The sequence below is a fragment of the Erpetoichthys calabaricus genome, chromosome 9 (genome assembly GCF_900747795.2).
Source record: "Erpetoichthys calabaricus chromosome 9, fErpCal1.3, whole genome shotgun sequence".
Lineage (NCBI taxonomy): Eukaryota > Metazoa > Chordata > Cladistia > Polypteriformes > Polypteridae > Erpetoichthys > Erpetoichthys calabaricus.
The window spans coordinates 10,037,115-10,064,080 of NC_041402.2; the positions used below are offsets into that span (position 1 = coordinate 10,037,115).

The 26,966-nt window shown below is 44.8% G+C and overlaps 1 protein-coding gene across 1 annotated transcript in view; it reads right to left on the reverse strand.

The window, feature by feature from the left end:
- Nucleotides 1–5,083: 5,083 nt before the first annotated feature.
- The window catches only part of olfml2a (olfactomedin-like 2A), a 139,457-nt gene continuing 117,574 nt past the window's right edge, over nucleotides 5,084–26,966 (reverse strand). The window contains exons 6-8 of the mRNA XM_028809144.2: nucleotides 11,772–12,071; nucleotides 8,236–8,424; nucleotides 5,084–6,414 (exon numbers count right to left, since the gene is read on the reverse strand). Coding sequence (XP_028664977.1) covers nucleotides 5,813–6,414; nucleotides 8,236–8,424; nucleotides 11,772–12,071 — 1,091 coding nt within the window. The 3' untranslated portion in view covers nucleotides 5,084–5,812. The remainder of the gene's footprint in view (nucleotides 6,415–8,235; nucleotides 8,425–11,771; nucleotides 12,072–26,966) is intronic.

Below are 26,966 nucleotides of genomic sequence, written 5' to 3' on the forward strand. Positions count from 1 at the left end.
CAGGACATGTTCCAAGTCTTTAGAGCGGTGATTCCCAACATGGGGCGCATGTCCCACTGGGGGAGAAATTTGATTTTTTTAGGGGGGCAATTCGAGAATTTAGGTACGTTAAACAATTTATAAAATGAAAAACAGAAATTCACTGTTAAAAATGATAGAAAAAAAATAAACAAATAACTTTTACTTTTTACAGAGACATTTATATATTTATATAAACATAGAAGGGATGGAGAATAACCCTTTAATTTATGATTTTACAACCGGCTTGGGTTTTTCTACTTAGAAATCGTTTTTACCATTAAAATAATATGAATTGTAGCAATGATTATAAAATTTAGCAATATAACACAAATATAAAATGATCAAAATATTACAGAAAAGGGCGGCACGGTGGCGCAGTGGGTAGCGCTGCTGCCTCGCAGTTGGGTGATCTGGGGACCTGGGTTCGCTTCCCGGGTCCTCCCTGCGTGGAGTTTGCATGTTCTCCCCGTGTCTGCGTGGGTTTCCTCCGGGCGCTCCGGTTTCCTCCCACAGTCCAAAGACATGCAGGTTAGGTGGATTGGTGATTCTAAATTGGCCCTAGTGTGTGCTTGGTGTGTGGGTGTGTTTGTGTGTGTCCTGCGGTGGGATGGCACCCTGCCCAGGATTGTTTCCTGCCTTGTGCCCTGTGTTGGCTGGGATTGGCTCCAGCAGACCCCCGTGACCCTGTGTTCGGATTCAGCGGGTTAGAAAATGGATGGATGGATGGATATTACAGAAAAAGCTGTCATTAAAGTTATTTTATATTTATGAATATCACGTCTCTTGTTATATGTTTTCAAAAGTGTATTTTCTGTATTTTCATATTAATTCATATTATGTTATTTTTTTAACAATTTCTTAGTGATTCTTTGTCAGTACTTCAACTATCCTTACCCTCTTTTGTTTCCATGTTCTTTGGAAGCTTGTTGACATTATGGGCTTTCACCACGTGAGTAGGAGTTCACTTTTTGAATAGGTAATAATAAGAATAAGGTATATGTTACAGTGAGGGACATCATGATTTTAGAGAGGTCTAGGTGGGCATGGCCCACACTCTCGTCATCCTCTGTGTTCTCCTGGTCTAACACATCAACACTGACTACTCGCACTCCTGGATGATGTTAGCGCTACGGAGTAAAGGACTACACATCCCATCTGCCCCGAGGGGGTGGGGTCATTCTATTGGACAACAGCGGGAGAACCAGGGGCTGCCGGGAAAAAGGCGGGCCCTTTAAAGGGAGGAAGCGGCAAGACGCGTAGAGGATCACTGTTGTTAGTCTGTTTATTCCGTTGCTGTCTTCGTCTGTGTGGATTACTGTTCCCGGTTTCGATATTATAGTCTGTCTCGTGCTGATTTCAGTTTTCAGGTGAGCTCTGCTGCAACACCCGCAGGTTCTTATTGGCGCTGAGGGATGCTTGTTGCACCACAGGAGAAACAGCAAACACTTTAGACGGAAGTTCAGATTGCTTCAGCTCACAAAAAAAAAAGGCAACTTGTGCGAGCCATCTGTGCATTCGGATTTATTTTAACAAATGCGTATAAAGTACAAACTACAGAGCGGGCAGAGCGCGAGTGAGGGAGTTTAGAAATTAATACAGTAAGAGGGAGCAGATCACATCTGTCAGTGTGTTTGTAGCTGCACAAGCCAGTTGACACTTTAAAAATGATACAATGATCGTTAACGCCAGTAAGAAAAACAACAAAGCAGCCTTCATCAACTCTTGATATTCATACAGTTGAAAGACTGGATGGACCAGCAGTGAGACACAGGCAGGGCCGGATTTATATGAAAAGAGGCCCTAGGCTATTCCACTTATGAGGCCCTTTCACCTTCCATTTTTAAGTTTGTAAATTACATGAGAGATAATAAAATACATCATTACTGTGATTAACCAATACATTTTTATGTTTGTTTATTAGTCATATGCGTAGAATTTCTCCTTATTTTCGGTTCAGTGTTTAGTGTTCACTGTTTTTAGAATAGTGTAATTTTAATTTGCTAACAATTTGAATGTAGGCCCCTCTTGATCTTGAGGCCCTAGGCTGAAGCCTAGTTAGCCTATAGGAAAATCCGGCCCTGGACACAGGTACATCTTCTCTCCATAAGCCCGGCTTTTCTCTTTTCTTTGGGCACCCATGGCTGTTTGGGGTCGGAGTGAGTGGCAAGAGACACTAAAGTGACAGAGGAACGGTACCACACACGCCATGATAGTGCTGTGATGACCTCGTAACCAAAAACTCCAAGATGAATTCATGCCCTTCACATCCAGTTTTTCCTTTGGTCAAGCATCTCCCTTGGTATTGGTGCAATAGGCCCACGGGCCACCTGGGGTGGGGCCATAATGTCACTGGAGCTCCTTAGTGTTAAGTTCTTTTCACCAGAATGGATAAAACACGAATATTGCGTACTCGTGTGTTATAACCCAGCCACTCAGCCCAGATAGCACTTCACTCAACGATGATGACCCTTACATTGTAATACTTCATGACATTAGAAACTTTGCGACAGAAGTAATGTTTCAAAAGTAATTAAGTCAAATTTTACATATTCTTGTTTTTGTTTTGTAAATAAACGAATGTAAAAAACTATGAAGGTTTTCTCTTCCCTGTGGTGGGATTAAAACACACGAGCACCGAAATATTGTGTGGAAAGAAGCTTTCCAGTACTAACAGTAGCTATGGACTGAAGTTCACCTGAGATACACAGAGAGGCAGAGAGGGAGAAAAAGATAAAAACACCAGCCAAAGAGAAGTCATAGAATATCTATCCATCCATTATCCAACCCGCTATATCCTATCTACAGGGCCACGGGGGTCTGCTGGAGCCAATCCCAGCCAACACAGGGCGCAAGGCAGGAAACAAACCCCAGGCAGGGCGAGAGAGGAGAACCTTCCAGAAGGACAACCATCTCTGCAGCAATCCACCAATCAGGCCTGTATGGTAGAGTGGCCAGACGGAAGCCACTCCTTAGTAAAAGGCACATGGCAGCCCACCTGGAGTTTGCCAAAAGGCACCTGAAGGACTCTCAGACCATGAGAAAGAAAATTCTCTGGTCTGATGAGACAAAGATTGAACTCTTTGGTGTGAATGCCAGGCGTCACGTTTGGAGGAAACCAGGCACCGCTCATCACCAGGCCAATACCATCCCTACAGTGAAGCATGGTGGTGGCAGCATCATGCTGTGGAGATGTTTTTCAGCGGCAGGGACTGGGAGACTAGTCAGGATAAAGGGAAAGATGACTGCAGCAATGTACAGAGACATCCTGGATGAAAACCTGCTCCAGAGCGCTCTTGACCTCAGACTGGGGCGACGGTTCATCTTACAGCAGGACAACAACCCTAAGCACACAGCCAAGATATCAAAGGAGTGGCTTCAGGACAACTCTGTGAATGTCCTTGAGTGGCCCAGCCAGAGCCCAGACTTGAATCCAATTGAACATCTCTGGAGAGATCTTAAAATGGCTGTGCACCGACGCTTCCCATCCAACCTGATGGAGCTTGAGAGGTGCTGCAAAGAGGAATGGGCGAAACTGGCCAAGGATAGGTGTGCCAAGCTTGTGGCATCATATTCAACAAGACTTGAGGCTGGAATTGCTGCCAAAGGTGCATCGACAAAGTATTGAGCAAAGGCTGTGAATACTTATGTACATGGGATTTCTCAGTTTTTTTATTTTTAATAAATTTGCAAAAACCTCAAGTAAACTTTTTTCACGTTGTCATTATGGGGTGTTGTGTGTAGAATGCTGAAGAAAAAAATGAATTTAATCCATTTTGGAATAAGGCTGTAACATAACAAAATGTGGAAAAAGTGACGTGCTGTGAATACTTTCCAGATGCACTGTATATATATTGTGGAAGATGGCTGGGGCCCTTGCCCGGCCTGGATGTCTCTGCCTTGTATGGACCAGGGGAGTAAGCCTGGTCAGGACAGTATCTCCCCCAGAATGCTAAATGGCAGCCCCGCTAGGTTGTAGTGGTGCCTAGGACTCCCGCAGGGCTTAATGGGAGTTGGAGTTTGGTGCAGTCCTGTTGTGGTCTGTGGGTGCCACCAGGGGGTGCTGGCCAGACTTCTCCGGACAGTAGATGGGTGTACCTGGGTCCCACTGGTTTCTGCCAGTTCTGAGCTGATGGCACTGCTGGACATCTTCTGATTTCGAAGGGTAATAAGCTTGATGTGTCTTTCATCTGCTGCACTAAGTTCCCTTGGCTGACCACTGCGTCTACAATCCTCAACGTTGCCCGTTTCTTTGTGCTTCTTCAAAAGAGCTTGAACAGCACATCTTGAAACCCCAGTCTGCTTTGAAATCTTTGTCTGGGAGAGACCTTGCTGATGCAGTAGAACTACCTTGTGTCTTGTTGCTGTGCTCAATCTTGCCATGACATGAAACTGTCTTCCACAACCTCACCTTGGTAGCAGAGTTTGGCTGTTCCTCACCCAGTTTTAAGCCTCCTACACAGCTGTTTCTGTTTCAGTTCATGACTGTGTTTCAACCTACGTGTGACATTGATGATCATTAGCAACTGTTTGGTAGAATTTTGTTGATCAGACACCTGACTAGAATCCTACAAAATCCCTGACTTTGTGCAAGTGGACCTATAAGAATTGATGCTGGTTTGACAGACAAAAGGTAGGAACACCAAATATTGATTTGATTTAGATTTGTCTTTTGTTCGCTCACTTTGCATTTTGTAAATTGATAATGATAAATAATCATTATTTATATTTCTGAAAGCATTCTTTGTTTATAGCATTTTTTCACACCTGCCTAAACCTTTTGCACAGTACTGTGTGTGTATAATATATAGATACACAGTTTGATATAAAGTATATACACACAGTGCCTTCAGAAAGTATTCAGTATACATTCCATATATACAGTACATTTTTTCCTGAAGCCTGTATTCTCTTTCACCAGCTCTTGCCGACTACGCTTCATCTCCCTTTATCTGTGCCATTTGTACTTTTTCTGTCATGACAGCTTAGAATCTGTAAAAGCATAAAAACTGCTGGTTTCACTTAATCCATTTTCACTGCTGCACAGAAATCCAGCCATGCCATATAAATTATCAAACTCTACATGTACATTTAATCATTTTTACATTAAACATTCCTCTCTTATGTCTTAAACATTTACAGAGTTTGAAAACAGACCATACTGCATAAGCTGTAACACAGAGGTATAACTGGACTTTATACTCTTTTAATGCATAACAGCATTTTTTTTTTTTAACTAATGTAGAAAAAACGCATAAATTATATTTTGAGACTTACTTTTAAATTTCATATCAAAATGGCTTTCAAGATGATTTTTACAACTTCTCCATGCCTATGTACTACAGTATATAAGATGTAAAAAGGCGAGTTCATAAAGCTCTGTACAAAGAATTCCAAGGACAAACTGGAGAATCGTCCTTTTCTCTTCCTCACTGCGCGTGAATGGATTTCCACCTCCAGATTTTGGAACACTCCGGAGTGCTGGAAGCCAGTTAAGGAAATGTGAACATCTTTGCTCATTCTCATCTTTTTGGAAGCTAATGTCCAGAAAAAGAGAGAAACTGCCTTAGCTTGTGTTTCAAATTTTAAAGAAAAACTTTAATAATAATAATAATAATAATAATAATATTACAGTGTAAATTTAGTTAGGCTTAGATAATTTCAAGTCATAACTGCTTTAAGAATCTGACGAGTCGAAGTGCAGAAGTGATTCTTTTCATCGTAGCATAAAAAAAAAATGTGAAAAGTGCTTTGTCATAGGACAGATGAGGAGCAGGAGGAGGGGCTTGTCAAACTACTGGACAAAGTTAATTTTGTACGTCAGTTGGTGTCCGTTGTCCCAGGCGTAAAGGACCTTCTCCTTGGGGTTGTAGTCGATTTGGGTGGTGAATGCGTACTCGTTGGTGAATGGCAGCCTGGGGGTGGCTTCGGTGTTGGTGTGGGTGTCGTACGCATAGGACACCTGGCCCTCCTTCTGGTTGTAGACATCCACGGCGTAGAGCACTCCACAGACAATGAAGCAGTTGCCATACGAGTTCCGCTTCAGGCCCGTCTTCCAGGTGCTCTCCTTCTTAATAGAAAGGTCTCCTGGGTCCAGCTTGCTGATCACTATGATTTCTTGCTGACTGTAATCATAGTCGATGGCTGGATAGATCACCCAAAGTCCACTTTCGTCGACAGCAAAATCGATATCCGAGTGGCCCCTCCATTTCCAAGGGGTGGTGTCTTCATACACCACATCGTGCAGAAGGGTCCAAGCGGCGACATACCTCATTTTCAGGTCGTACTTTATGATGTTTTTAGTGAAAGCCCTGTTGTAGTAGAAGGCACCATTGTAGACTACGTGACCCGTCCCGATCCAGTTATATGGAAGCTTGTATAAGTTGCTCCATCGACCTTAAAGACAAGTGAGCAACATAAAGTTAGACCGGTATTTGAATTTGCAAACTGACATATCTCATTCGTGATATATTACAAATCACACATATATGTCTCAGTAGGATAACTTTAGGCAAGCTGTGTCGTCGGTCCACCATGAGGCACACTCATTTACCAGAGTACAGTCAATCAGAGGCATGGATTAACATGCCAGATGTATTGGGCACATGCCCAGAGAATTAAAGTGGACCATTTGGGGATGGGGAGCACATGGAAGCCTGGTAGAAACCATGGATCTGAATGCACAGCTTTGGATGGGTAACGACTTTTACTTGTTCTTGTTCAGTGGTGTCCAAGATCATTCCTCATTCCTGATAGAATGTCTATTTTATATATGTATCTATATATATATATATATATATTGTCACACACGAGCGAGTAGGCGGCAGCTAAAGGACCCGACGAGGTCGGGACTAAGACAACGTGTTAACACCTCTGTCTTTATTTTAACAGGAAAGATGAGCAACAAAAACACACGGCACCTTGAATTTGTGTCAAAAGCCTCATCCAGACGTCCAAGCTGCTTCCGTATTATGACTTCACCTCTGGTCACCTCTGATAGCAAGAAACATTACAATGGAAAAGTGACAGGGATTCCATAACACTGATGACTCAAAACACGATATTCCCTTTATATTATGGCGTAGGCAATTCCTCATTCATTTAGCATATTGTATGACTATCACCAAGTCACAACGACAAACATTTAATAATATCAGAGTTTATTTGCCATGGCCAGTTGTACAATACATATTCCACAGTTACATCGAAACCCAGGTTAAACGTACAGGTGCTTGCGGGTTACACACAAGGGAATATTTTTGCTGACAAAAATGTTTATGGGGCGGCACGGTGGCGCAGTGGGTAGCGCTGCTGCCTCGCAGTTGGGTGATCTGGGGACCTGGGTTCGCTTCCTGGGTCCTCCCTGCGTGGAGTTTGCATGTTCTCCCCGTGTCTGCGTGGGTTTCCTCCCACAGTCCAAAGACATGCAGGTTAGGTGGATTGGCGATTCTAAATTGGCCCTAGTGTGTGCTTGGTGTGTGGGTGTGTTTGTGTGTGTCCTGCGGTGGGTTGGCACCCTGCCCAGGATTGTTTCCTGCCTTGTGCCCTGTGTTGGCTGGGATTGGCTCCAGCAGACCCCTTGACCCTGTGTTCGGATTCAGCGGGTTGGAAAATGGATGGATGGATAATGTTTATGCAAAAAATTGTGTTTTCAGAAAATTATTCTATACATCGGTATACTACATTACCTGACGGCCACACTTCACACATACTGACTTCCATGTGTCCTGCATTTCCCTTCTTATCCAATATGTTCTGTTAACCTGCTCATGTTACACTTTGTATTGTAAATATTCATTCTGTTGTAAGTGACTATCGGAGTGGTGACTGTCGGCCTTTTTTATAGCCCACCCGGATGTGCTGCAGGTTCTCGTTGACCTACTTCCGGCTGCACCTCCGGGTGTGGCTGCGTTCCCGCCCAGATGGGCTCATTAGGCCGTGCAGCTCCCCCTGGCAGTGGCCATGGAACCCAACAAGTGTTCCAAACTATTGGCCCCGATGCAACCCAGGGGGGCTGCCAACAAGTGTTCTGGGGGATGTAGTGTGCATCCCATGATTGCTCCCCTGGATCCAGTATCAAAGGGGCGTCCCAGCCATCTGCCACAATATATATATATAGAAAGAGAGAGAGAGAGAAATGGATTTGTCTAGTAGCCAGGTCTCAAAGGACTCCTGCCCACCATGTACTGTGTAGTTTTTCTTTCAGATGACACCTACCTTGCTTGAAGTTGTCTAAATTCCTGAACTCGACCAGATTGTTCCCATAGTAGTAATTCGTAACGTAGATCTTCCCGTCTTTGGCCACCGGATCTTTCATCCAGGCCCCTTCATTTCGTCCATAACTGTGCTGCTTCTCTGGGGCCTCAATGGATGAAATTGTACCTTCACAATCACCATCTTTAAGCACTAAAAGAAATAAAAAGTTTATAGTCAATTAAAAGAAAAAAATCTTCTTCATTTGATGCGTCCTTAATGGCTTTCTTACAGCTTTATCTTTGTTAAATACAGAGGCCCCAAAGGGCAAGCGGCAGAAAATTGAAACAATAGCCACACACAAAATAAGACTGTAAGGTCTGAGGTCTCTTTAACACATCGTGTGTTGTTCGTGTCTCCTGATGTGCTGAGAGAGCGACAGGCTGCGTTATTCCTATGTGGTCTAAAGTGCTAGATGTTACCCAGCTGTGTGGGTGTGTGTCATTCATGGGGCACTGTCGTGGTTAGGGTCTGTGTGTGACAATGTTAAAGTGTGACTGTGGACCAACCCGGTAACGGAGTACACTTACCCCTAGGTAAAGGGTAAGTAGAGGGATATTCCACGATAATACACCATCTCGCACAAACCTTAAGAAACCCGAGTCTGTTGTCGGCACAGGCAGAGCATTTGCAAAGTGATTTGCCACATTGCCTACTAGCACTCGTCTAATTCAACAGAATCATTTCGCCTGCACGCTCGATGTCGACGTCGTCATCGGTCGTGGACGTAGATGGGCGTCCGGCTCCTTCTTCATGGCTGACACTTGGGCGACCTTCCTTGAACTTCTCTATCCATTCATACGCACTTCTTCACGACTGAACACTTTCTCCATCCTGTGCACAAAGTCTTTGATAAAGAGTCAGACCCTCGGACCACAAAAGCAAACGAATCGCTGCACGTCGCTCTTCTTTCATGCAAATCCCAAGTGGGGCAGCCATCGTCTCTCGCACGGCAGTTACAAATGATCTGACGTGATGCGTTCACACCTGCACGGCAGTGACTGGGGAGACGGGGACTCCGAACGGAAAGACAGTGCTGCCATCAGAAGTTCTAATATAACCGGAGTGCGGATCATTTCTGACTCGCCCTCGTGTTGAGAAATCTGGGGGGCCCCTGTGGCTTATGACAACATGAATAAATGGAGAAGACGCACACCGCGGACAGAAAACTGACCACGGGCAAACTGCTTGTGACGGTGCGGGTCCTGCTCCATGTGCCTGCCCTCTTCCAGATTCGGGAGCCCTTGAACCCAACACCGTCAGTAATGAAACCGGATGAGCTGTGCACATGGGGACAAAACACTTGGGGGGCAAGGGGATAGTGCAAAAGTGCTTTTATTAAAACAAGCCAAAAACAAAACAGTGTCCATAGTGCAGTGCTCAAGAATGTTTCAATAAATAAATAACATGTGCAAAAAGCATGGAGGTTAAAATCAATAATAAATAAATCCTTTAAAACGTGGTTAAAACAATGGCCTGAAAGCTGTCCCCTTTTTTTAAACACCTGGTGCCTTCTCCTTTTAGCTGACGGCTCCCTTGTTTCTCCCATCAGGCTTTGCAACAGGAGAGTCGCCCCTTTCAGCGGGTGCAGCTGCCTTCCCCGCTGGTCCGATAGCCTTCCGTCCTCTGACTAAGTACAGCTCATCGCACCAGACCCAGACTCGGTTCCCCCAGTGGCCTGGGCGCTCACGCTGGGGCTCAACCTCCCAAGCCTCCCCGACTCCCGCTGCCTTCTTGGCCTTACACGGCGAGCTGTCCATGATCTGGTCACTCCTGCTCCTCTGAAAAGCTCAGCCGGAGTGACCCAATCCATACGTCCCCGGGTGTCGGCCTTACACCCAGACAGGGCTCTCCTTCCGCTAGCGGCCTGCCTTTGCTCAAGCGAGCCTACACTCTCTCTCTCTTGCTCATTTGCTCTCTTTCTCACGCTCATGCCTTCTTTTTCTCTCTCGTTCTCTCTCTTTCTCTCGCACTTTCTCTCTGTCATGCTCCCTCCCTGTCTCTCTATTTCTCTCTCGCTCTTTCTCTCTCTCTCTCTGACTCACTCCCCCTCTCTCTCTCTTTCTCTCACTCACTCACTGTCTCTCGCACTCTCTCTCTCTCTCCCTGTCGGGCTTCCTCTCTGTCTCTCTTTCTCATTCTCTCTCTCTCCCTCTTGCTCACTCTGTCTCTCTCTCTTTCTCTTGCTCGCTCGCTCTCTCTCTCACGCTCATGCTTTGTTTTTCTCTCTCTCGCTGTCTCTCACACTTTTACTCTCTCTGTCGTGCTCCCTCTCTGTCTCTCTACTTCCCTCTATCTCTCTCTCTCCCTCTCTTTCTCATGCTCATGCTTTCTCTTTCTTTTCTCTTTCTCTCTCTCGCTTTCTCTCTCTCTTGCTCTTGCTCTCTTTCTCTTGCTCATTCGCTCTCTTTCTCACGTTCATGCTTTCTTTTTCTCTTTCTCTCTCATTCTCTCTCTTTCTCTTGCACTCTCTCTGTCATGCTCCCTCTCTGTCTCTCTATTTCCCCCTATTTCTATCTTTCTCTTTCTCTCACTCACTCGTTCTCCCTCTCTCTCAGTCGTGCTCCTTCTCTGTCTCTCTATTTCCCTCACTCTCTTTCTCTCTCTCTCACTCTCTTGCTCGTTCTCCCTCTCTCTCTCTCTCACTCGCTCCCCCTCTCCCTCTCTTTCTCTCACTCACTCGCTGTCTCTCACACTCTCTCTCTCTCTCTCTCCCTGTCGGGCTTCCTCTCTGTCTCTCTTTCTCACTCTCTCTCTCTCTCTCTCTCTCTCTCTCCCTCTTTCTCTTGCTCGCTCGCTCTCTCACACTCATGCTATGTTTTTCTCTCTCTCACTCTCTCTCTCACACTTTCACTCTCCCTCTCTGTCTCTCTACTTCTCTCTCCCTCTCTCTTTCTCTCGCTCACTCGCGCTCTCTCTCTCTATTTTCCTCTCTCTCTCTCTTTCTCTCTCTCTCCCTCTCTCTCTCTTGCTCGCTCGCTCTCTCTCTCTTTCTCACGCTCATGCTTTCTCTTTCTTTTCTCTTTCTCTCGCTCTTGCTCTCTCTCGCTCTCTCTTTCTGTCTCTCGCTCGCTCCCCCTCTCTCTCTCTCTCTCTCTCTGTCACTCGTTCCCTCACTGGCTTTTTCCTCCTCCTGCCGTCTTCTTTCTCTAACCTCCGTTCGTCTCTTCCCCAGTCCACACTCACGCTTCTCCTTTATACAATGGGCACTTGGCACAGTTGTGGCAATCAGCAGCTCCTGGCATCAATTCCGCCCACGGGCGATCCTGCACATGTGCACTTCTGTGTGGAAATGCCCGTATCGCACCTGAGAACCGCTCCAGCCACACTACCACACCCCCTCCCTAAAGCTGTGAGGGCGGCGATTATTTATTTAAAAACTGGCCATTCTTTTCGAGCCGCGGACCCGCTAAGTCACATGGCTGTCCTGTTATGAGATTGCACACACCTTCAGAATTTAACAAACGCTATCAAGACAGAAAGTTCTTTTTTTGGCTTACCTTTGTTGGCCGAGGCATTAGCACTGTCCAGATTATCAATGACGATCATGACCGTTGCTGGTAGATTCTCAGCCGTGGTGGTAGTCGAGGCGCTGGTAGTGGTGGTGGTGGTGGTGCTGGTGGTGGTGGTGGTGCTGCTCACCATGGTGGTTGGCGGGGATGTGGAGCTGCTGGTCGTGGTCTCCATGCTTGCTTCTGTGGCGTCCAGAGTTAGAAACGCGGATGTTTCAGGCATCATTGGTTGCTCTTCTGATTGGACCGCTTGTACTTCAGTGCGGATTGGAGTCTTTACGATATTTTCTGTAATATTAAAAAAAATAAAACAATTAACTCATTGTTCCAAACATTTTCATGAAATACCTTAAAACCAGGATTAGGAGAGCAGGGAGCATTAGAAGTCACCAGCTTCCATATGTGGGACTGAGTATGTGTGTGACAGTGGCTATAGACTTTATTCAGACTTCCTTATGCTGCAGCCTTGTGCTAAAACCATTTGTATTAATTTTCTATTCCTCATCAAACAAAATGCAACACCCAGAATGACAAAGCGCATACAAGTTTTTAGAATTTTTTGCAAATTTATTAGAAATAAAGACCGAAATATCCCATTGACCCAAGTATTCAGATCCTTTGCTTGGGATTGAGTTGCGTTCCCGTTTTGTGGATCACCATTGAGTTGTTTCTACTCCTCGTTTGGTGTCCCACCAGTTATCGGACTGATTAGGAAAGGCGCACACAGCTGTCCAGAGAGTGTCCCACTGCTGAGTAAAACTAAACCAGGAGGTCCGAAGGAGTTGCCAGCAGATCTAAGGGACAGGATTGTGGGAAAGACTGCAGCACTGAAGTGTCCCGAGAGCACAGTGGCCTCCATTACTTCTTAAACGGAAGATGTTTGTAACAGTCACAACTCTTCCTAGAGCTGCCCGTACTCAGCAATCGGAACAGAAATGCTTTAGGTGAAGGAGGTGACCAAGAACCCGTTGGCCGCTCTGGCTGAGCTCTTGGCACATCCCATTCCATTGACCCCCACTGAGATGTTTCTACACCTTGGTCTGGTCAATTCAGTTGACTGGACTGATTAGGAAAGGCACATACAGTACATACCTGTCTATAGAGGGTCCCACAGTCGAGCAAAAACCAAGCCAGGAGGTCAAAGGAGTTGGCCGCATAGTTAAGAGACAGGACTGTGTGGAGCTACATACATAATTCCTGTGTCGGGCCTTCATAATGGAATACGTCTGGAACAACCAGGCCAGACTGAGCAAAAGGGGGAGAAGGGCCTCGGGTAAGAGGGGTGAACCAAGAACCAGACCACCATTCTGGAGGAGCTCCAGAGAACAAGCGAGAACAAAAGCCAAGCCAGGAGGTCGAAGGAGTTGCCTGCGGAGCTTAGAGACAGGATTGGGTCAAGGCCGAGATCTGGGGACATACAACAGCAATACGATCCCAATGACAAAAATCGGGAATGGTCTCCCCTCGACTTTCTCGTATATTCAGATATGGGGATGGATATTGGAGGAGTGAACCGCAAGACATTGATTAGATTTTCATATTATGTGCAACAAATCAAATCAAATTAATAATAGAGGTAAAATCCCGTTAACAACGAACTGCAAGGGACCTAAAAAATATCTCGTTGTAATGAGATTCTGTATTTGTCACTCTAGTGCTTTCTTTAACTTGCGGCCAAGAGTTTGCAATCATTTCAATAGCTTCTTTCTCGTTAATTTTAATCTCCTCCTGTCCACAAGTTATGCTGATGAGGATTTTTCTCTGCATTTCCGTGCGATCACACACTTTCGGGGTGCGGATGATACCCAAATCCAATGGCTGCAGCACTGCTGTGAAATTGGGTGGGAGGAATTCAACGCGAACATTATCTACTGTAAATGTGGGAGCATGTTGTGGGCAGCACAGTTATCAATCAGAAGCCCAGTCATGCTTTTCTTCTTCTTCACATTTTGAGGTTTCTGAACTCTTTTGGGATCTCCCCCCCACAAAAAAAAAAAAACGGGGCGACATGCCGAAGTTCGTCCCAATATGCGATTACCACGTCTGTGTAAGCAGGGCAACAGCAGACACACAGCGGTGCATTCAGATCTCAAGATGCCGGTCTGCTTGTGATTCCAAGAATTAATAAAATTACCGTGGGAGGTCGAGCTTTTAATTACAGGACCCCCTAAAGTGTGGAATGGTCTGCCTGCTACTATAAGAGATGCCCCTTCGGTCTCAGCATTTAAATCCTGGCTGAAGACTCACGACTTCAGTTTAGCACACCCTGACTAGAGCTGTTGATTAACTGTGCAGACTGCATCTCTGTTGTTGGTCATTAGCACTAAAACATAAGTAACATGATAGTTAGAATTTGTTACTAACCCTCACCTATTCTGTTTCTCTTCTCGGTACTCAAATGTGGCACTTGGTGCCCACTTCCCACCTGCCAAGTTGTTTTGCCTGCCTAAGGTAAAGTCATCCCTGATGGAGGATCGCAGGAATCGTGGGGTAGAGGGGTCCTTTCATCGGATTGGCTGGCCCAGCACTGGCCAAATGGGGGAGGCAGCTTGATGGCTGAGGTCTCCAGGACTCTAAACAAATCCAAATCATATTATGTGATGTCATCTACTGTTAAATTCTGCTCCGTACTTGTAAAATTTTTATTTTTATAATGTATTGAGGATTACTTGTGTTCTGTTCTGTGCATTGTATTGTATTGACCCCCTTCTTTTTGACACCCACTGCACGCCCATCCTACCTGGAAAGGGGGTCTCACCTTGAACTGCCTTTCCCAAGGTTTCAAGGGTTTTTCCTTGTCTTCTTAGAGAGTCAAGGCTGGGGGGCTGTCAAGAGACAGGGCCTGTTAAAGCCCATTGTGGCACTTCTTTTGTGATTTTGGGCTATACAAAAATAAATTGTATTATATTGTATTGTGAGGTGCCACAGAAGCGAATCCTAAAGATTGGGGGCGCACTATAAGTCCCTGTCTTACACCCCAAAACACGAGGCTGAGTCTCAGCAAAACCAGCTTTATTCAGCTTGAAACGGGAACAGCACAGTTATTTATTTATTGTAGCGGGATCTGCCACTCTCCTATACACAGACACAGCCGTCAGGCAGGGCCGTGGCCTGCTAATACTGTGCCCTGCATTTATAAGGTTCCTTGCATCACCCATTAAGATCTTTTCTGTTTGCTTTGGCGGCAGCAGAGCTGTGAGCAACGGATAAACAGTCTTCCATAGACGCGGTGATCGCACTTCGGGATGCTCTTTGACGTGTCGTCCAGTTGTGGGAGATCCCAAGAGAGTTTAGAAACCTCACATTTTCTTGAATGAGTGCCGCATTAACAGGAATGTTTCTCGAATGAGCATCAGTGAACCACATAAAAACGGCTTTTTCGACGTCCTCAAATGCAGCAGGTCGCATACATTTGCAACCTGAGATTTTTCTTCTTTTTTTTTTGCTCGGTCTTTCAAGAAAGTTGACAGTGTCGATGGCAAAATTTTGAATTCACTGGCAACGTCTTTTTTCTTTTTGCCGCAATCGAGAGCCACAAAAATGTAAACTTTTTTTTTTTCTAATATGAACTGTTATCGTTTTTTCGTGTCTGCCGTTTCTATAGGAGGGTGACAATGAGTTAAATTCCAATGGGTGTTTTTCAAATGTTAACAAGCAATAAGCAACGAAAACAAAAACATTAAAATAAAAGAAATGGAACGAGGAAAGTTCGAAGAAAGAAAAAATAATTTATGATGTTTCTCTTTGAGGATCGTTGTGCACAACTGAGTTGCGACCACAGAACTAATTGCTCTGTGGATGATTCATTCAGGCATTTCAAGGTCACTTCATTGTAATGAAAGTATCTGCTGAATGTACTTTGTAGTAACGAGATTTCTATAGACTCTGTCATATGGGGAAACTGTCAGGACCAGAAAAATACTTTGTTTTAATGAAAATTTTGTTGTAAAGATATTCGTTGTAACGGAAATTTACCTGTATATTGAACAATTATTACAAAAGTAAAGTTGAATAAATTGGATTGCATGAATAAAAGGTAAAGTACCAGTTCCGGTTAAAAGAAATAGCACAAAAGTTGATAGAGATCTACATTTTGTACCTAATACTTGTATGCTCAAGTTATCGTATATACAGACACACAGACACACACACACATAATTCCAAAAATGGTATTTTCAGACTCGGGAGGCCTAAAACTTCGAGATTCATCAAAATCTCGAAATTGAATTTTTGGAGTATTCCTATATTTCATATACGAGAAAGTCATGGAGGTCTAATACTTCATATACGAGAAACACACATACACACGTAATTCATCCATCCATCCATCCTCTTCCACTATTCCGAGGTCTGGTCGCGGGGGCAGCCGCTTGAGCAGAGATGCCCAGACTTCGCTCTCCCCAGCCACTTCTTCTAGTTCTTCCGGGAGAATCTCAAGGCGTTCCCAGGCCAGCCGAGAGACATAGTCCCTCCAGCGTGTCCTGGGTCTTCCCCGGGGCCTCCTCCCGGTTGGACGTGCCCGGAACACCTCACCAGAGAGGCGTCCAGGAGGCATCCTGATCAGATGCCCGAGCCACCTCATCTGACTCCTCTCGATGCGGAGGAGCAGCGGCTCTACTCTGAGCCCCTCCCGGATGACTGAGCTTCTCACCCTAACTTTAAGGGAAGGCCCAGACATCCTGCGGAGGAAACTCAATTCAGCCGCTTGTATTCACGATCTCGTTCTTTCGGTCACTACCCATAGCTCATGACCATAGGTGAGGGTAGGAACATAGATCGACTGGTAAATTTTCACCACGACAGACCGATGCAGAGCCCGCATTACTGCGGATGCCATACCGATCCGCCTGTCGATCTCACGCTCCATTTATCCCTCACTCGTGAACAAGACCCCGAGATACTTGAACTCCTCCACTTGGGGCAGGATCTCGCTACCAACCCTGAGAGGGCACTCCACTCTTTTCCGGCTGAGGACCATGGTCTTGGATTTGGAGGTGCTGATTCCCATCCCAGCCGCTTCACACTCGGCTGCGAACTGATCTAGAGAGAGCTACACACACACACACACACGTAATTCCAAAAATGGTATTTTCGGACTTGGGGAGGCCTAAAACATCTAGATTCATCAAAATCTCGAAACTGAATTTTTGGAAGATTCCAATACTTCATATATGAGAAACACACATACACACGTAATTCCAAAAATGGTATTTTCGGACTTGGGAGGCCTAAAACATCAAGATTCGAAATTGAAATTTTGGAGGATTCCAATACTTCATATACGAGAAAGTCATGGAGGTCTAAAATGTCGAGATTCATAAAAATATCAAAATTTAATTTTTGGAGGATTCCAATACTTGATATACGAGAAACACACATACACACGTAATTCCAAAAATGGTATTTTCAGACGCGGAGGTCTAAAACATTGAGATTCATCAAAATCTCGACATTGAATCCTTGGACGATTACAATGATTTCCCAATACTTTGTATACGAGAAATTAATTAGATGGCTCTGCGAGTGTTGCGTTTCTTTACCAATCCAACCCCTCATGAACGCGGCGCTCACAGTAGGGATGATGGTTTTTTAACTGCAAGGAGCAGAGGTGCTTTTGTTAATCTGGTCTGACAAGACAGTGAGCTTTCCGTGTACAATGAACCGTCTACAGTGTCCTGAAAAGACCCTAGTAAAACTTATAAATGTGTGTCATGTGTTCAGAGAGCCACATCACAGAACTGGGAGTTAAGAGCACCAGAGAGTCCCAATAAGTTCCAAAAGCACTTCTAAAAATGCTCACTAGAGGGGGAAATCCTGTCAGAAACCCTGGCTAGACACCAAATGGGTCTTGTGGAATCTGTATTAAAAAAAAATTACATGGCATGCAGGAGGAGCTCAGAGTAGAGACGCTGCTCCTCCGCATCGAGAGGAGACAGATGAGGTGGCTCGTGCATCTGTTCAGGATGCCTCCTGGACGCCTCCCTGGTGAGGTGTTCCAGGCACGTCTAACCGGGAGGAGGCCCCAGGGAAGACCCAGGACACGCTGAAGGGACTATGTCTCTCGGCTGGCCTGGGAACATCTCGGAATTCCCCCGGAAGAGCTAGAAGAAGTGGCCGGGGAGAGAGAAGTCTGGGCATCTCTGCTCAAGCTGCTTCCCCCACGACCCAATCTCGGATAAGCAGAAGAGGATGGATTATTTTCATAAACTGCCCGGAGGCACGAAAGGCCAAATGCAATTACCTGGAACACAAAGGGTAGCTTAAGGAAACGAGTCCCAATACAGAGAATTAGAGGCAAAGTCAAAAAAAACAGAACAGAATGAAGAACATTGACAGAAAGGCACAAGAACTCACTAACTCCAGAGCGCATTCATGATAATAATCATAATACCTTACATTCATATAACACTTTTCTCACTACTCAATGTGCTTCTCATGGCGAGTGGGGAGCCCCCACCTGGATGATGTGACGATTTCTACCACAAGGCCTAATTAGAAGAAGCCGGAAATTGACAAAATTCTGACAGACCTGCTGTAATGCTGACTGTTTCACATTCAGACGAGTACCAAAAAAGTCAAAGGCACTTAATCCAATTAACCATCAGGCTCTGCTCTTTAATCACAGCTGCAAGACGCGTCCTGTCCAACGACCGAAGCAATTAAGGTCCTCTTGTACTCGGAAATAACGCGAACTGTCATTTTCTTTCATTTTTATGGTACACTGTTATGACAGCCATTGTCCAAACTCACAGGCTGAAGTGGAACAAATCTGTTCACTCCACTGCCTGGACAATGGTGGGTTCAAAACCCTCACACACACACACACACATACACACACACACACATCCCATGGCAGCAGAGGTCTGAAAGCCCAGATGTGACATCCCAGATGCTACACTCCTCCCAGTCCTCATTCCCAGTAACACTGTTGCTGTTTCTCTGCAGTTACAGATTATTGCCCCCTAGTGGACAACTTCTTAGATTGTAAAGTGCAAGGCTGACAGTTTAATTACCACCACAGGCTCAGTGTGTGACCCCAAGTGAGTCACTTTGTCTGCCAAGGCACCTTAAGTGCAAATTAAGGAAATTTTTTAATCCAAATCAGGATAGTGGGGAGCATCTGCCACAAGGTGGGAGTCAACCCCAGATGGGATGCCTGTTCATTATGAAGAAAGTTCACAGAAACAATCACATTCACTCACCCACGGCACTCCAGTTTACAGTCCTAACCAGAGTTGGGAAATAAAACTGGAGCACCTGCAGGAAAACCAACAGAGGCCCTGGGAGAAGATTCAGACTCCATATAGATGTAACCCTAGATTGTGTTCTGCCATGGATTCAGATCTTATTCAAACCTCTTCACTTTCCTCAAAATTTACCGTGTTGTACATTTATTTTAAAATGGAAACATTTGTCATTTTTTTCACATTTATTTTTGTTCTTAGAAAAGTTGAACAATCTATTAAAAATTAGAAACTGAAATCTCTCATTCATAGAAGTATTCAAATGCTTCATTCAGCACTTTTATAGAAGCCACTTGGACAACAATTCCAGCTTTAAATCTTTTTTGGTAGGTCTCTACAAGCTTGGCACACCTGGATTTGCTCAGCTGATCCCATTCTTCCAGGCAGATCCTCTCTAGCTCCATCCATTAGATCGGTTGGGAAACGTCTGTGACCTGCCATCTTCAGGTCTCTCCACAGATGTTCTGTGGCGTTGAAGTCTGGGCTTTGGCTGGCTGGGCTACTCAAGGACACCCTCTCTCAGAGACTCATCCCAAAGCCAATCCAGAATTGCTTTGACTGTATGTTTTAGGTCATTGCTGGGATGAATGCCAATTCGTCACCCTAGTCTGAGGTGGCATGCTCAGTGTCCATAGTGCACTTTAAGTATTATTTAACTTTGAGGACTGGGGGGGTTCCCCTCTCGGTGTCAGGAGTGCACACTCCTTCAGAAGCGAAAAACAGCATCCCTCACTTACTATTACTATAGGCGGAGTGGTGGCTCTGAGGCTAGGGATCTGCACTGGCATCCCGTAAATGCCAAAAGGGACTCTGCTCTGTTGGGCCCTTAAGCAAGGCCCTTAACCTGCAATTGCTGAGCGCTTTGAGTAGTGAGAAAAGCGCTATATAAATGCAAAGAATTATTATTATTATTATAGTGCAGGTGTAATGGAAAGGTATAGAGTGCGTGCTCCTTGAGTTACATAAACGGTGCCCCCCAGGTGCCTAGGCACTAGGTGGCCACCTATGTCACTTAATGGATTGACCGGCTCTGCATCAGAAGGAGATTTGAGCACAGATAGAACATTCAAACTGCACACGGGGACCACCCATGACTAGAACACCTGTCTCTTTGTTATGAGGCAGCAGCCCTACCACTGTGCCATCTCCAGAGCTGAAATGCTCAGTCAAATTTACATTAATTTACCTAATAGCCACGGTAAACTGCTAGTTTCCATCCATCCATCCATCCATCTTCCAACCCGCTGAATCCGAATACAGGGTCACGGGGGTCTGCTGGAGCCAATCCCAGCCAACACAGGGCACAAGGCAGGAACCAATCCCAGGCAGGGTGCCAACCCTGAAACTGCTAGTTTTCTTTGGCATAATTGATCAAGAATTATACAATTCACTAAAACAAATATTTACACTGCTGCCTCGCAGTTACGAGACCTGGGTTTGCTTCCCGGGTCCTCCCTGCGTGGAGTTTGTTCTCTCCGTGTCTGCGTGGGTTTCCTCCGGGTACTTCGGTTTCCTCCCACAGTCCAAAGACATGCAGGTTAGGTGCATTGGCGATTCTAAATTGCCCCTAGTGTGTGCTTGGTGTGTGTGTGTGTGTGTGCCCTGTAGTGCGCTGGCACCCTGCCCGGGGTTTGTTTCCTGCCTTGCGCCCTGTATTGGCTGGGATTGGCTCCAGCAGAACCCCATGACCTTGTAGTTAGGATATAGCGGGTTGGATAATGGATGGATGGAAATATTTACACTTGTCACTCACGTGCGCATGGGAGGCAGCTAAAAGGACCAAAAGAAGGGAATTCCACGCCAAGCCAGAGGGTGGCGGGATGCAGTAAACCTCTTTCTTTTATTCCTGCAGACCAAACATGGGAAATTCTGCGGGGACCTGATGATGTCACTTCCTGTTCCCTCCCCTGATGATGTCACTTCCTGTTCACGCCCCCAATTATGTCACTTCCTGGTCCCGTTCCAATGATGTCACTTCCGCTAACCTGCCTTAAATGCCAGTCAGCTTCCGCTTGTGAACTCCACCTGTATACAACTGTATTACCATCCATCCATTTTCCAACCCGCTATATTCCTAACAACAGGGTCACGGGGGTCTGCTGGAGCCAATCCCAGCCAACAAAGGGCACAAGGCAGGAACCAATCCTGGGCAGGGTGCCAACCCACCGCAGCAACTGTATTACCAATTTTCAATTCTTGGCACCCTTATTCAAGTATACAGGCGGCTGCCCCAAACATTCTCCTGTGTCAAAGTGTTTCCTTTCACAACCGGTAGCCCATATTAAATGCATACATGAATGTAAATACAGAAATCAGTTCATGATCTATTCAAACTGTCATAACAGCAAAACTCTGTCGAAGGGTAAAATAGCAATAATTCCACATTTACAATACGCTTCCATCACAGAGAGAGGAGAGTCTTGTGATTGGGCAGTTGGGATGGCGGATTTTTTGGGGTGCCATTTACAGCAAAAATGCTAAAGCTGGCCATGAATCTCGTCAAAATTGGGCTTTGAATGCTTTGGTTAATTTCTGCACTGCGACTACGTTCTGAAAAACTAAAGACCACTTACTGCCACAAAGACGTGAGGGAGCCACAGGGGGGACAAGACGGGGACACTACTAGGAAAGGAGGTGAAAGGGTTGCTTTTTCCGGCCTTCTAGGATGTTCAGGTCCCCAAAAGACTAGCACTGTTACCTCCCAGAATTTTCAAATCAAGCAATCTGTTGTAAGAAAAATCTGCCCCCTAACCTAGGTTTTGGGGGGCATGGGCCTATATAATAAAAAGCATAAATGGGAAACTTAGGTCACTTTAGGTACCTACCCCTACAAAACAAGGCCGGATATAACTGTCAATCAGATTCGACTTCCACTAATCAAGTTCTTGCTGGCGAATCACATGAGAAGGCTGATGCTGCAGCAAACATCTAAAATGTAATTGGCTGAAGTCTTAAAAATGATTGACAGTTCTTCCACGCCCCTTTTTGCCCTTATCTGCAGCAACAACTCTTTGGAAATAACTGGGAGTGGGGTGGGTGGCACATCATTGGCTTACAGCCCCGCCCCAAACATCCAGGCCCGCCCCATTCTGCAGGTGTCCTTGTGATGACTGCATAGATGCTGAGGTGTTGAAACATTAAATCATCGCAGATTCTTCATGGACACGAATTTTCCTAAAGTGTGGGAGGCCAGTGTTTCAGATAACTGACTGAGTAATGCATTGTGGGTATTTGTGTAGCCCTTTGGTTTTCTGGTTTAACTTTGCGGTAACAAATGTGCCCGACAAAATGTAGTTATCTGTGTTGGAAAGTAAAAGCTGCCAGAAAATTTTTGAACTCAAGTTATGTAGAAGTATTCCTAAACCATATACTCAAGTACAGTGATGAAGTATTTCTAGTCTGTTTTGAGGAAGACTCACACCGACATGGGGGGCATGAAAACTCAGCACAGTTATCTACCTGTCTTGGGAATGTGGAGAAAATGTCACAAAGATACAGGAAGAACATGCACACTCCACATAGATTAGTAACCAGGCTGGGTTTCAGCGTTCTGCCCCCCCGAGCTGTGAGGTGACAGCTCTACCCACTGTGCCAGTGCCCCACTCCTGCTTTGGTGGTGCACTGGGCATTTCCACCTATTGAAATAACAGCATCCATTAATTTACATAGAACAGATCAGGTTTGTCTGCTGGTGGGCAGCATTCCTAATCAGAGTGACAGAATTGGGACAGGGTAGACCGGACATGAAATAAGCGGAACCTGCTAAAGGTGTTTTACAGTAGCCCCCTGCCCTGGCCTGCGCAGGATTTGCACCCCAGCCCTTGAGTGAGTCGCTTCAGCCCACGTGGCGGCACATCTGCTCAGTCTCAGCTGCCACCAGCTCTGCTCCTTATTCGAGTTTCCCACAGGAAGCCCGGGGCAGCGCAGCAATAAACAGAGGACTCTGACATCCTGTCCCAATTTCAAAATGGGAAATGGAGCCACCAGCGACGGCGTGGGCGTGTTTGTCTTCTGTTGCCAGCTTCACACTACTGCTAAAACGGAGGCAGGCACTTCCTGCAAGTTCAGGAGGATACACCTAACGATAAGGGCACGGAGTGTCACACAAGTCTGGCCGAGTCTGTGACCATCGCTGGCCCTTTGAGCAAATGAGAGACGCCATCTTTAGGGCCCCTTGGGGTTTAATAAGCAAACACAAGTGCAGCTGCGATCGACAGGCAGTCACCGTAGTGCTGGTGCCAGCGCAGCTCCCGGTTTACGCCAAATTTGGCTTCAGTCTGTTTGACATTTGGATTTGAGGCAGCTGTGAACGTGCCGACAAGTGATGACGACTTTGAGCTTCTAATGTTTAGCTGGCTTCACTTCTCCTTCATGCCTGTAAACTGGGCACAGAAACCCATCAGAAATATTCATCTTGTACAGAATGGGCAGCTGCTGTATCATAACTACAGTAATAGGGTATGGGATTTGTCCTTTGTTACTCCATAAAGCCACAGCCGTCTACCTACAGGGCCCATGTGTGTGTTGGCATACAGCGATGTCACTTTATTAGGCCCGACACATTATTGGCATGGGGTGTCTTATAACAAATTCCTGCTAATGCACCAGTGGTTAGTACTGACCTTTAACAGATTCTGTTATACTGTTTTCCATTTATGGAGGCACGGTGGCGCAGTGGTAGCGCTGCTGCCTCGCAGTTAGGAGACCTGGGTTTGCTTCCCGGGTCCTCTCTGCATGGAGTTTGCATGTTCTCCCCGTGTCACCGTGGGTTTCCTCCTGGCGCTCCAGTTTCCTTCACAGTCCAAAGACATGCAGGTTAGGTGGATTGGCGATTCTAAATTGGCCCTAGTGTGTGCTTGGTGTGTGTGTGTGTGTCCTGCGGTGGGTTGGCACCCTGCCCAGGATTGGTTCCTGCCTTGTGCCCTGTGTTGGCTGGGATTGGCTCCAGCAGACCCCCATGACCCTGTGTTCAGATTCAGCAGGTTGTAAAATGGATGGATGGATGGATGTTTTCCATTCATTCCCCGGACATTTGTAAGTTGCTTTGGGAAATGGCACCCATGAAACAACAGTAAATTACCCAACACATCATGTGTGAGCTTAACCTGTAAAAAAAAATCACTGCTACTGGAGCTTTGCTCCATATATACTCTTGTACTGAATGTATACATCTGTCATTTGCAAGTTGCTTTGGATAATGGCATCAATTAAATAAATGTAAATGTCCATCAATTACCCAAACAAATTATATGTTTGGCTAACTTTTCATGAATAATTGTCAATGCAGCTTTGCTTAGTATTGACCTTTCATATGTTCTTGTATTGAGTTTTTGCATCTGCCATTTGGAAGTTGCTTTGCATAATTACATAAATCAAACAATTAACAGTGTCACTTTATTAGCCCTAAAACATTATCTGCAAGGTTATCTTGTAATAAGTTCCTGCTAATGCACCAGTGGTTAATACTGACCTTTAATAGATTCTGTTATACTGTTTTCTATTTATTCACTCGACATTTGTAAGTTACTTTGGAAAATGGCACCCATGAAACAACAGTAAATTACCCCAACGCATCATGTCTGAGCTTAACAGGTTTATAAAACTGAACTAATCAAATTAGCAGTGACTCATCACAAGTTAACTAAGAATGTAATGCGTCAGGAGTAATATGTGTACATTTATATGTGGCAACTACTAATGGGAGCTGCCGAAAGAAGGAGAAGAAGAAGAAGAAGACGAGATTCTCCAAAGGAACTTACAAATGACATATGTAAGAAATCAACACAAGAACATCTGTGGAGGGTCAGAACTAACCAAAGGTGTACTAGCAACGATTCATTATAGGTTAACCGTGCAGATAATGTGTTGGGGGTAAATGAAGGTGACATTGACAATTGTTTCAATTATGCCATTTTCCAAAGCAACTTACAAATGACATGCATAAAATCAATACAGGAGTGTATAAGGAAGGCTGGTACTAAGCAAAGATTCATTAGCAGTGATTCATTACAAGTTAGCCTGGTATTTAATGTGTATTTAATTAATGAAGTTATTCAAAGCAACTTACAAATAACATATGCATAAAATCAAGACAAGAATATCTATGGAAGGCCAATGCCAATCAAAGGTACATTAGCTGTGATTCATTATAAGTTAACCAAGAATGTAATGAGTTTGAGGTAAACAGGGACATTTATGTTTATAAGTTAATGCCATTATCCAAAGCGACTTCCAAATGAAAGATGTTTGAAATCAACACAAGATCATCTATAGATGGGTGAAACTAACTAAACATGCTCTAACAGTGATTCATTTAAGCCAGTCATGCAAATAATGTGTATGGGGTAATTAGGGGACATTTACTTTTATGTAATTGATGCCATTATCCAAAGCAACTTACAAAGGGCAAGTTCATATACTCAATACAGTAGAACAGCGAAGTGGATACTACGCACAGGTGCATTAACAGGAATTTGTTATAAGATAACCATGCAAGTAATATGTTAGGCTAATATAGTGACATTGATAATTGTTTAATTTATGGCATTATCCAAAGCAGCTTACAAATGACAGATGCATAATCTCAGTACAAGAACTTGTATGGACGGCCAATACTAAGCAAAGCTTCATTAGCAGTGATTCATGTCAACTTAACCACACATATAATGTGTTGGGGTAATTAAGGGACTTTTACCTTTATTTAATTGTTGGCATTATCCAAAGCAACTTACAAAGGACAAATGCATAAAAGCAATATAGGAGAGTACATGGAAGGTCAGAACTAAGCAAAGATTCATTAGCAGCAATCCATTACAAGTTAGCCATAGCATTTGTGTGTTAGAGATAACTAAGAGACATTTACATGTATTTAACTCTTGAAATTATCCAAAGCAACTTACAAATTATATATAGGTAAACTCAACACAAGAGCATCCATGGAAGGTCAACACTAATGAAAGGTGCACTAGCCGTGAATCATTACAAGTTAACCAAGAATGTAACGAGTTAGGGGAAAACAGGGACATTTACGCTTATTAAGATAATGCCGTTATCCAAAGCAACTTACAAATTACATTAACACAACAGCATCTGTGGGGGTCAATATTAACTAAAGGTACATTAGCAGTGATTCACTACAAGCTAACCATGCAGATAATGTGGGAGAGACAATAAAGTAGCATTAATATTGGTTTAATTGATTTTTTTTTTAATCCAAAGCAGTTTACAAATCACCGATGCATAAAATCAATACAAGAGCGTATGTGGAAAGTCAGTACTAAGCAAAAGTTTCATTACAATTAACCCAGCATACAATGAGTCTGGGGTAATTAAAAGACACATTACATTTACCTAATTAATGATATTATCCAAAGCAAATTACAAATGGCAAGGGCATTGACTCAGTACAAGAGTACATATGGAAAGCTGATACTAAACAAAGCTCCAGTAGCTGTGATTCATTACAAATTAACCTCACATATAATGTATCAGAAGTAATTAAGGGATATTTATATTTATTTAGTTGATGCCATTATCCAAAGCAACTTACGAATGGCAACTGTATAAATGCTTCCCATGGGCTCACCACCTATGGGAGGGGCCAAGGAGGTCGGGTGCAGTGTGAGTTGGGTGGTGGCCGAAGGCGGGGACCTTGGCGGTCCGATCCTCGGCTACAGAAGCTGGCTCTTGGGACGTGGAATGTCACCTCTCTGAAGGGGAAGGAGCCTGAGCTAGTGCGCGAAGTTGAGAGGTTCCGGCTAGATATAGTCGGACTCACCTCGACGCACAGCTTGGACTCTGGAACCAATCTCCTCGAGAGGGGCTGGACTCTCTACCACTCTGGAGTTGCCCCCAGTGAGAGGCGCCGAGCAGGTGTGGGTATACTTATTGCCCCCCAACTTGGAGCCAGTACATTGGGGTTTACCCCGGTGGACGAGAG